We start from the raw sequence: 11488 nt of genomic DNA on the forward strand, positions 1-11488 counted from the left end.
CAGCCCTGTGTTGGCCCTCATCGCCCCTGCTTGGCACCCCCTGCGCAGAGAGCCTGTCTGCCTCTGCAGGCCCTCCACGTCCATCAGCATGCCCAAGTCCCTGTCTGTAGAGCTTCCCATGTGTTCACTTTTTTGTTTCTCATAGTAGGCACTGTTGGTAACCTTATTTCACTGTGGAGGAAACCAAGGCACAGTTGACTGGCCCAAGATTACAGCACTATAAGTGGCTGGAGCCAGGATCTGAACAGCTGGACCCTGGCAACTGGCTTCTGAGCCCTCAGTCCAGGCTTTGTACATTTCTAGTGAAGGACCTGGACCTTTAGCTTAGCTAGCCCATGAGGCGCTGAGCTGCACACGTGGGGAGGGCAGCCTAGTGCATGCATTTGCTCCATGCACAGGTGTGACTTCACCTCTTGGTGGCTCTGCAGTGTGGGTGCTGGCAGCACCCCCCAAGGCTCTGGGAGGTGTGGAGATTGTCTGGGGTCTTCCTTTCAGGGGGTGGCAGAGTCGGGACTTGAAATTAGGGCCATCCGATCTAGAACCTCTTGTTCCCCCATGCTCCCCCTGATGAGAGGAGGCATGACAGGAGCGGAGGTGAGGCTGACGCCCCTCTGCAGCCCCAGCACTCCTGGTGACCACGTGCAGATGGGGGGCAGGAGAGGCCAGGGACAAGTTTACAACAAGAGACGCCAGCCTGGGGTCCTGCCAGCTCCTTTTTGTCAGCAGTCTAACATGTTTGAGGAGTAAAATCAGAAAAAGTAGAAAAACCTCTCTAAAAAGTTGGAAAAAAGCAGAACAATTAAACTTCTGTTATTCAAAGGAATCTTAGGAGAGGCTTGGTGTCGGCACTGGAAGGAGCCTATGCAGACCATGTTTTCTGGACGGGATCTAACTGGGTCGGCATGTTTGAAACTGTGGGAAGGTGAATCTGTCATGAGGCTAGAACCTCATGGCGTCTGCCACCCACATCAGAGAGGCCGTGTGCGTGCACATGTGTGTGGGTACATGTGCGTGCTTTTATATTTTTATTTTTTTTATTTATTTTTTTAATTTTTTAATTTTTATTTTTTTACAGAGACAGAGAGAGAGAGTCAGAGAGAGGGATAGACAGGGACGAAGAGATGAGAAGCATCAATCATTAGTTTTTCATTGCGCATTGCAACACCTTAGTTGTCCATTGACTGCTTTCTCATATGTGCCTTGACCGCGGGTCTTCAGCAGACCGAGTAACCCATTGCTTGAGCCAGCGACCTTGGGCTCAAGCTGGTGAGCTTTTGCTCAAACCAGATGAGCCCACTCTCAAGCTGGCGACCTCGGGGTCTCGAATCTGGGTCTTCCGCATCCCAGTCTGATGCTCTATCCACTGCGCCACTGCCCGGTCAGGCATGTGCGTGCTTTTAAAGTTGGGCCTCTGATCAGATTTTTTTTTGTTCTGTTTAATTCATGCAGAAATGCTTTAAGACTTCAAAAATAAATGCAAATAAAGCTACAGTTATATCATTAAAGATTTCCACAAAATAATGTTATCTAGGTATCAAAATTGAATTGCATTTGATTTAAACCTCTAGTTACTATAATATCTACCCACTTCTTATATCTGATCTTTTCAATACTTAAAGCAGTGCAAGTCAACTGACAATGAAGTTCATTTCTATAAAATAAAGAGAAGAGCCTTTGTAAGTGTGTGTGTGTGTGTGTGTGTGTGTGACAGAGACAGAGAGAGGGACAGATAGGGACAGACAGACAGGATAGGGGATACTGTCCATCAGTGGACGAGTGGATTAAAAAGCTTTGATACATATATACTATGGAATACTACTCAGCCATAAGAAATGATGACATCGGATCATTTACAAGAACATGGATGAACCTTGATAACATTATACTGAGAGAAATAAGTAAATCAGAAAGAACGAAGAACTATATGATTCCATACATAGGTGGGACATAAAAATGAGACTCAGAGACATGGACAAGAGTGTGGGGGTTACGGGGTTGGGGGGAAGAGGAAGGGGGCTGGAGGAGGGGAGGGGCACAAAGAAAACCAGTTAGAAGGTGATGGAAGACAGTTGGACTTTGAGTGATGGGAATGCAGCATAATCAAAGGTCAAAATAACCTGGAGATGTTTTCTCTGAACATATGTACCCTGATTTATCAATGTCACCCCATTAAAATAAAAAAAAAAAAGAAGCATGAATTCTTCATTGCAGTACCTTAGCTGTTCATTTGGCCAGATTATTTTTGAACTGAGAGTTCCTTGGTCAAGGAGGAGTCTGGGAGCCTGTCATTTAATCCAGCTGTGTTTCAGTTTTGAGGAACCCGAGGCTCCCGAGCACTGAGTAACCCACCTGGGTCCCCACAGAGAGGGCTTCTCCCTGGCAGGCTCGGGTTTGGTAGCAGAAGCCTTTCCAGCCTCAGGGTCATGGTTACTCTGAGTGCTGGGACGTTCCTGAGGCCCTTTCTCCCTTCGGGGTCGGCGCTCAAGTCGATGGCTATTGTGCTGTGGAGAAGGGCAAGGGCCAGATCTCTCTTGTCTGCTGTCAAGTAGCAATGATCTCTAAATCTCACTTTTTGCCACCTGAAGCCATCCGATGACCCCTTTCAACAATGGAAAGAAAGGAAAGTGGGGGGGTTTCTTCCTACGTCCTGCAGTGAGGTGCTCTGGCCGCGCATCAGAGCCATTGGGAGTGTGTTAGAAACCCAGAGTTCTGCTGCCACCATCCCGCCAGCCTCCACCCATAAGTGGATGTTATTGGGTCTGGGGGTGGATCTGGGCGTTCTACAGTTTATATAAGTGCCCCAAGAGAGACTGAAACAGGAAAAAAGAACCGCAGCCTGGCATTTCTCACCTGTCAACGGGCTGCACAGAAGCCGTGTGGCTGCTTGGCATGTGCCCCTTAGAGCCCAGTCCTGCAGAATCTGTCTGGGCATGAACATCCTTATGAGCAAGCTATTGATTTTGGGGGGTGAGGTGGAGGGAAGGACAGGCATGGAGCAGGCGCTTGTTCTATAGAAGGGCCTGTCTCTCCCTCTCCAGTGTACCATGCTATCTTCCTGGAAGAGCTGACCACTTTGGAGTTGATTGAAAAGATCGCACACCTGTACAACATTTCCCCACAGCACATTCACCGAGTCTACCGGCAGGGGCCCACCGGCATCCATGTGGTGGTCAGCAATGAGGTGAGCATGCCGTCTGCCTCACCCCGGTGAGCTGAGGCTTTGTGCTCCAGGGAAAGGCAGCAGGACCTGTGTCAGAAATACACCCTGTGGGGTTTGGGGGTGACGGTAGCAAACAGGGTTCATCGGGATGCTGCTGGCTTATGGCCGCAGTGGCTGTCTGGAGAGCTCTGAGGGAGGGGCCTCTGGGGCCATGGCTGGGTTCCGAAGAGCTGTAAAGTATCCACTCCGTGCCCCACCCTCGGCCAGCTGCCATGCAGGAACTGGGAGCACAGACTGCACTCCTGCCCTCAGTGGGCTTGCAGCGAGGGTTGTGCGGAGCCAGGGAAGAGCACTCACCCAGGGCAGGCGCCAGGCCCCAGTGAGGAGTGAAATGGACTGAGGGTTGAGGATGTAATTCCCTGGCGAGGAGAACAGAGGCCTCCTCTGCTGAGTGGACCTGTCACTGGCCACCAGACCTGTGCAGGGCACAAGCAGCCACTGGCAGAGGGCACAGGTATGAAACAAGGCCCTGCTGGAACTGTGCCCTCAGGTGACCTGATTCCATTTGGGGCAGAGGAGGGGTTATTCAGCAGGATTGCTGACACATGTAGACATTCCTGCATGTTGTAGAACAGAGGCTTTTAAGCCTGTTCTTTCCTGGGCCTTCCTCTTACTAATGACAGTAAGGAGTGCCAGCATCATTGAGTACCAACTGTGGTCCCACCACTGCTGCCAAGTCCATGCGCAGTGACCCATTTAATTCTGATAGCCTCCCGGGAGGTGGGTGCTGTGATTACCCCATTTCACAGGTGAGAAAAACCAGGCACAGAGAGGCTGATGCCTCAGGTCACACAGCTGGTCAAGGGTGGAGGTGTGGTGGGAACCCTGGTCCTCTCACTGCTGAGCCCAAGCTCCGAGCCTGCAGGCTGTCCAACTCTCCTGAAATGAATCCTTTAAAAAAGGGGGGCTATTAAGAGCAGGGCTAGGACCCTGTGCCCCCGCTCAGCCCCCAGCAGACCCTAAGTAGTGCGGGAACTCTCGAAGCCTCTGTGGAGAGGATTATTGAGGACACAGCCCAGGAGTGGTGGCTGGGGAAGCGGAGACGTGTGGGTTTGGAGTTGGACTGGTGTCCCCACCTGGAACTGGCTCCTAGTTGCTGAGCAACCTTGAGCAAATATACTTAAACTCTTTGAGCCTCAGTTTCCACATCTGTAAAACAGGGATAATTATACCTATTGAGCAGGTAAGGATAAAATGAGAAAACTGTTAGGTACCAGAAAAAGCTAAATGAGCAGTGGATGTTGTAATTGACAGTGCAAGGCACTTGTTATTTTGGGGAGCATTTGGCAGACAGAGCTTTAAATTTGACAACGTATAAAATGTAGGCCTTTTAATGATTTGTATATTTATTTCATAATTTGTCACTGTTAGTAATAACCCTGTCCTCCTGAGTTCCCAATACAATTGCTGGAGCCTCATGGGAGTCTCTGTTTCATGGATATCTCATCCTGGAGGTCCGCAAGGTGGTGTTTTATTTCTCTTTAATTACAAAATAATTCACCATCCCTGGCCACGGAGCTCAGTTTGGAGAGCATCATCCTGATACTCCCAAAGTTACAGGTTCAATACCCACTCAGGGCAGATGCAAGAATCAACCAGTGAATGCACAAATAAGTGCAACAACAAATTGATTTCCTTCTCTTTCTCTTTTTCTAAACCCATTAAGAAATATTTTTTAAAGTAATTCACAGAAAAAGCAGTCAAGCAACCTTCGAAAGCAAATGTGAAAGACCTCTTCTTCCCCAGCTCTCTTTTCCTGAGGAGTTGGCATCAGGTTTGATGAGACCTGCCAGATAGTTTTTGTGCCAGTGCCCGCCGTGAGCCTGAGTGTGCACTACTGAGCACTCGGGCACTGCCGAGATCGGCTGCACACTCATCTGCAACTTGCTATTTCTGCCACCAGTTCAGAATTCCTTCTAAGCCATGATGTTCAAATTTAATGCAGCTATCATTTTTAACCCCCATTTCACAGATAAAGAAAACCAAGCCCAGAGCTTCTCACTTGATGACTTGAGACCCTAACCTTTGAATAGCCTGGAAGGTTCAACTGCCCCGAGCAATGGGTTGTCATCATAGTGGCATGGAAAACTTGTTACTTTGCAATTCAGAATAAGTTCTCCAGTGAAGACAAAAGCCAAAATGTCTGGAACCCTTGTAATTTCACAGGTCCCTGCAGGAAGTTCCTTCCCTTGGTTGCCCTGTGCCTTCCAGAGTAGGCAGTTAAGCAAGTGAAGCAGAGAACAGAACTCAAATGCCATTTCAGCTAAGTAGGCGATTCTTATTCCCCAAGTCTCCTTGCCTCTTAACCCCAAATCAATTGGAAACCTTTGGTTCCTAATTGCCTGGAGCACTAGAGGCAGCGTGGCCAGCCGCAGAGCAGCCCCTGGGGGGCAGGGGCACTTAATTAAACACAAGAGTTACTGATTAAGCCTTCATGGGCTCTGCTTAGGGCTTTTGCGTGCCCAAGCGCTGGGCTGCCAAGAGTCTGAGAGGGACAGCAGGTCAGCAGTATAGAATAAATGTGCTTCACGCATCATTAGGCCATGCAGGGTGGGGAAGGGGTCCACAGGGGTTTGCGGGATTGGAGGCAATAATCCAGAGCAAGCAATAAAATGAGGTTGCATTTTTAAAATTGGAATGGGATTTTGCTGACGTATTGGCTAGTGCAGTGTGTATGTTTCTGTATATGTGTGTATTCTAAAAATTCTTTCCATTTACATTGTGAAATACAGCATACACATCCAAAGAATGTATAAGGCATATGTGTCCAGTGTAAAGAATAACTGAGCCCTGGCTGGTTGGCTCAGCGGTAGAGCGTCGGCCTGGCGTGCGGGGGACCCGGGTTCGATTCCCGGCCAGGGCACACAGGAGAAGCGCCCATTTGCTTCTCCACCCCCCCCCCCTTCCTCTCTGTCTCTCTCTTCCCCTCCCGCAGCCAAGGCTCCATTGGAGCAAAGATGGCCTGGGTGCTGGGGATGGCTCCTTGGCCTCTGCCCCAGGCGCTAGAGTGGCTCTGGTCGCGGCAGAGCGACGCCCCAGAGGGGCAGAGCATCGCCCCCTGGTGGGCAGAGCGTGGCCCCTGGTGGGCGTGCCAGGTGGATCCCGGTTGGGCGCATGCGGGAGTCTGTCTGACTGTCTCTCCCCGTTTCCAGCTTCAGAAAAATACAAAATAAAATAAAATAAAATAAAAATAAAGAATAACTGAAGCACCCAATACTTGCACTGGGGTTAATGCAGTGTGTGTCTGAGCCCCTTCGTGAGCTGATTTCATGTTCTTCTCCACCCTCCACCTGCTGGTCTAAATTTTCTGTGACTCATTTCCTTGTTCCTCCTAATATATTGTTTAATTTTACCTGTTTATGAACTTCATATAAGTGTAGTAATACTGTATTCTTCTCTGACTTTCTCCTTTTGTTCCACATGGTATTTCTGAGATTTATGCACATTGAGGTGTGCCACCGTGGGTCGCTGGCGCTGCTGAAAGCACAGTGTGACAGATTGTTCACAACAGCTTCCAGTACTGATTGTTGTGGGGGCTGTTTTTGGTGTTCGATGCAGTATGGAACGTTCTCAGGTGTGCTCCGTGTGTGCACATGCAGTTTACCCAGGGCACCTGCCCGGAGGACAGATGTATATGGTCATGTTCACAGGGCCCACGGACAGGTCTGTGAAGCAGTTAAACAAATTCACACTCACCTGTGGTGACGCCAGCTTCTATTGCTCTGCTTCCTGGTAGTGTGTGTGTGTACTATTTATCATAATAACAGCCCCATTTTACAGAGAGGGTATGGAGACAGGAAGGAAAAAATGTCATGAGGTAGGTAGGTCATCAAAATGGGAACTTCAGAGAGGTGGCCGGTGAGTAATCCTTGGATTCCGACCACATTTTGAGATGCAGGGAGGGGAACTGTTTACACTGTGGCGGGCAGAAGTAAGTTTACTGTTGTTCGTCTAGAAAAAGGTGTTAAGGTTATAATTATGACAATAGCTGTAGTAACACAAAAGAATGTCACTCATATATGTAAACCTACTTTTGCACTTTCTGTGTTTGGTGCTTCTAAGACTCCAACAGGCAGAGCCTCCTGATTACCCAGGTATTTTTTTAAGCACCTTACTTTTTTTTTAATATGTTGCTACAGTCCACATATTTCTACTTTGTTAAAGGGGCTGGAAGACCTGGTAACCAGCAAAAAGCAAACAAAAATTGAGTCCAGTAGTAAATGTTAATAGCATCTTGATTCTTTTCCAGTCTTCTTTTTGTCTTCTGTGTTCAGGTTTCTGTTTCTCAAAATTGTAATCGTCTTGGACATTTATTTTATGTCTGATTTTCTCAGTGAAAGTTAAGCATCACCACTGGCCTGCATTTGTGGATACGGTGACTCGTTCCTGCCGGCTGGGAGGGGCTGGGCTGCTCACCACAGAGGGTGATCATACTGTGCCTCATTATTGAAGGGACGTGGTCTCTCTTTTGCTTTTCAGATGGTGCAGAATTTCCAAGATGAATCCTGTTTTGTCCTCAGTACCTTAAAAGGTAACTCCTGCCCCACCCCGCCCCGCCAACTTTTCTTGTTGAGTTGAAGTATGCTGGCTGCACCTCCTGGGGTCTTGTAGTGAGGGGAGGGTTCTGCTTACACACTGTCCCCTGGAGAGTGTCTCCTGGGAATGTCCTCTGGGAAAGAGAAACACAAACTGCCTGTGAGATGTAATTCTGGAAGGTGAGAATCAGGGGGATTGGCCCCACAGTCACTTCTGAAAGGGAAGTCCTGCCAGACAGTGTGTTCTTCACGAACTCAGTGCCAAGTAGGTACAGATGCATTTGAGTTTTTCTGGAATGAGGATCTCCAGGAAGAGTAAACAAGGAATACAACCTCTGAGGCTGGTGGGTTGGGGTCCTGGGCTTGGCAGGTGGGATGCCAATGGCCCTCTTGAGGAAGGGGTCTGAGGAAGAACTCGTAGGCCAGGAGGAAGGGAAGACCAGCTGTGGCCTTCCTTAGGGCCAGGGTAGGTGAGGGTGTAGAATCTGTCAGAACGGAAGCCTTCTAGTCAGGTTATCCATGCTGCCTTGTGACAAGTTCTTGGGGGCATAACACCCCCAAGAAACAGTTTGTCCAGAGCCTCCATGGATTATAAGTCTTTTAGTTCTTGAGCTTAGAGCTGTGGTGGATAGGCCGATTGTCAGAAAGAAACTCAACAAGACAGATGCTCAGGCACCTGCTGAAACCTCTGCTTTGTTCATCACAAATTGCTTTCTGCAGCCTCATTTCGGTAGTCCCTGCCGATATTAATGGCCGGGCTTCGGTGACACCCTACTGCCATGCCTCCCATGCCTCCCAAATGCCATGGCCCCATGCTTTCTTCCTGGAAGATGCCCAGTGTTTCTCTCTTGCAGCTGAGAGCAGTGATGGCTACCACATCATCCTGAAATGTGGTCTCTGAGCAGAGTGGTAGGAAGCTGCCTTCACCCCCCAGTCCCGTGGACCACCTTGGATGTAGAAATTGCACCACTGTAAGCTGCAGCCTCCCCGGCAAGCTGCTGCTAGCAGTGACCTTGCCCCGTCTGTGAAAGCCACAGACCGTAACCAGCAGAAACCCACGATGAGGAGTGTCTGGCATGCAGAAAGCCAGTGCCTCCTCTCTCTCCCTTGGCCTAGAGCTTTTGCATGGTTCCTTGGTCTTTATCCCAGACCTGCTGTTCTAAAGAGGCATGTTGTGGGGGTGTCTGCTCTGAAACCCCTTGCTCTCTTAGTTGGAGGTTAGTTCACTGGCTATCTTGGGGCCACCTGTATTGGCACCCTCCCATCTCCAGACCAACGCTGCCTCACCCTAGACCTTCACCTCCTTTTCGGGTCACTGGCTGCATGGCCATGACTGCTGACTATATAGGGGCGATTTGCCACCCTCATCTGTCTTCGTATTGGTTTCCTTCTTGGTGGCCCTGGTAACCACATGTCTGTCCTGTTGGATGGATTCTTGAGAGTGGGGTTTATTCTGTGCCTTCTTCTTTCCATCTACCTTGTTTCTAAGGATCTGCTACTTCAAAGCCCAGAGATGAGCTCGTCTCTGCATTGGGGTGCTAGGTACCACAATGTATGTGTAGGCCCACCACTCAGACCTAGACCTGGGCGAGAGAGGGGTGGGGTAGAAAGGCTATTTTTAGGTTTGTTCTCATGAGTATAAAAGGGATGAGAACAAAAAGACCCCTCTTGAGCTCCTTAATGTGATCTTATTTCCCAGCAGTCATGGGTAAGGAAGACTAGGAAATGGTCATCCCATTTTCTGATCAGATGACCTTGACCATCCTTCCACCTGGCCCTCTTGGGTGGACTCACCGAATCCCAGTTAAAGAAGACTGGTTACTTACTGCCAAACCTGCCACATTTCCTAGGGATGTTGTCTTTTCTGTGAGGGCCCCATTTAAATGTGGATCTTTTTTGATTTGTGGAGGATGTGGTTGGAGCATTTTGCCTGCATTGGTGTAATTGGGTACCCTGTCTTAGTGGCCCATGAGGAAATTTCAATATCAGTAATGGGTAAACTGAGCAATTACCTTTGTCTTGCCTCTGTTTCCTGGGACCCAGTAGTCTATATCAGCCTGAGGCTTCAGCTCTTTGCTAATTAATCTAGGTTTATCTTCCAAAGTGTGGTCAACTGTGACCAGCTGAGCAGGATTTTGCAGCTTCTAAAGTAGAGCTTTTGGGGAGTACAGTACTGGGGTTGGAGATGATCAGAACTGGGTAGCCTTTGTTTTATAGATGGGGGAACTGAAGCCCAGAGGGGCAGAGCCACCTGCCTGATAACATGTAGCGATAGGGTAATGATATTAATCTATTATACAAACCAGGGCACTTTTGAGAGTGAGTGGGATCTATTAAAAATTGTGTTGGGAAAACAGGTGTAGTACTCCTATAGAGTAAGGATGGGTTCCTGATTCCTTTTTCTTTTTTGGAGGGGAAGGGGGAGCCGATGACAGCTTTATTGAGATGTAATTCACTTACCATACAGTGTACCCATTTATAGTGAACAAGTCAGTGATTTTTAGTAAATTCACCTACCTAATGACCGTAATCAACTTTAGGACATTTTCATTACCCCTCCCAAAGAAATCCTGCACCCTCTCTGTCATTCTCCCACTTTCCCCAGTCTCTCTTAGTCCTAGGCAACCATGGATCTACTTTTTATATAGCTTTATCTACTTTAGACATTTCATATATATGGAATCATACAATATGTGGTCTTTTGTGACTAGCTTTTTGACTTAGCATAATGTTTTCTAGGGTCATCCATATTGAATATATATTGGTACTTCTGCCCTTTTTATAGCTGAGTAATAGTTCATTCTACGGATATACTACATTTGTTTATCCATTTATCACTTGATGTACATTTATTTGTTTCTACTTTTTTGGCTATTATAAATGCTGCTATAAACATATTTGTACAAGGTTTTATATACATGTTTTTATTTCTCTTGGGAATATATTAAGAGTGGAATTGCTGGGTCATATAGTGATTAACTATGTTTAGCTTTCTGAGTAGCTGCCAGACTGTTTTCCAAGACAGCTGTACCGTTTTCATTCCCGTCAGTGGTGTATGAGGGTTTCAGTCACTCTACATCCTCACCAACACTTGCTATCATGTTTTTGATCATAGCATCCTAGTGGGTATGAAGTGGGATCTCATTGTGGTTTTGATTTGCATTTCCCTGATGGCTAATGATGTTGAACCTTTCCTTTATGTGCTTATTGGCTATTTTTATATCTTTGGAGAAATGTTTATCCTTTGCCCATTTTTATTTGGGCTATTTGTCTTTTTATTATGAGTTGTATGAGTTCTTTGTGTGTTCTGGATGTGGTTCTTTATCAGACATGTGATTTATAAAGTTTTCCTGCCATCCCATGGGTGTTTTCACTTTCTTGATGTTGTTCTTTGAAGCACAAAAGTTTTCAAGTTGATAAAATCCAAGACTATTTATTTTTGTTTTGTCACTTGTGCTTTTGGTGTCAAATCTAAGAAACCATTGCCTAATCAAAGGTCAAGAAAATGTATGCCTAGTTTTTATTCTAAGGAATTTCATTGTTTAGTTAATTTTTTTATTCATCTTGAGTTAATTTTTGTATGGGCATACCTAGTTTTCTTGTGCTTCACAGATGTTATCTTTTTTAATTAATTTATTTATTTTACAGAGACAGAGAGAGTCAGAGAGAGGGATCAATAGGGATAGACAGATGGGAACAGAGAGAGATGAGAAGCATCAATCATTAGTTTTTT

At 47.1% G+C, this 11488-nt stretch overlaps 1 protein-coding gene across 2 annotated transcripts in view; it reads left to right on the forward strand.

The window, feature by feature from the left end:
• Positions 1–11116, forward strand: part of TFCP2L1 (transcription factor CP2 like 1) — a 56954-nt gene extending 45838 nt beyond the window's left edge. For both annotated transcript variants that reach the window (XM_066344843.1, XM_066344844.1), the window contains exons 13-15: positions 3039–3181; positions 7700–7751; positions 8610–11116. In XM_066344843.1, coding sequence (XP_066200940.1) covers positions 3039–3181; positions 7700–7751; positions 8610–8656 — 242 coding nt within the window. In that variant the 3' untranslated portion in view covers positions 8657–11116. The remainder of the gene's footprint in view (positions 1–3038; positions 3182–7699; positions 7752–8609) is intronic.
• The last annotated feature ends 372 nt before the right edge of the window (positions 11117–11488 follow it).

This window comes from Saccopteryx leptura, chromosome 7, assembly GCF_036850995.1.
Source record: "Saccopteryx leptura isolate mSacLep1 chromosome 7, mSacLep1_pri_phased_curated, whole genome shotgun sequence".
Classification (NCBI taxonomy): domain Eukaryota; kingdom Metazoa; phylum Chordata; class Mammalia; order Chiroptera; family Emballonuridae; genus Saccopteryx; species Saccopteryx leptura.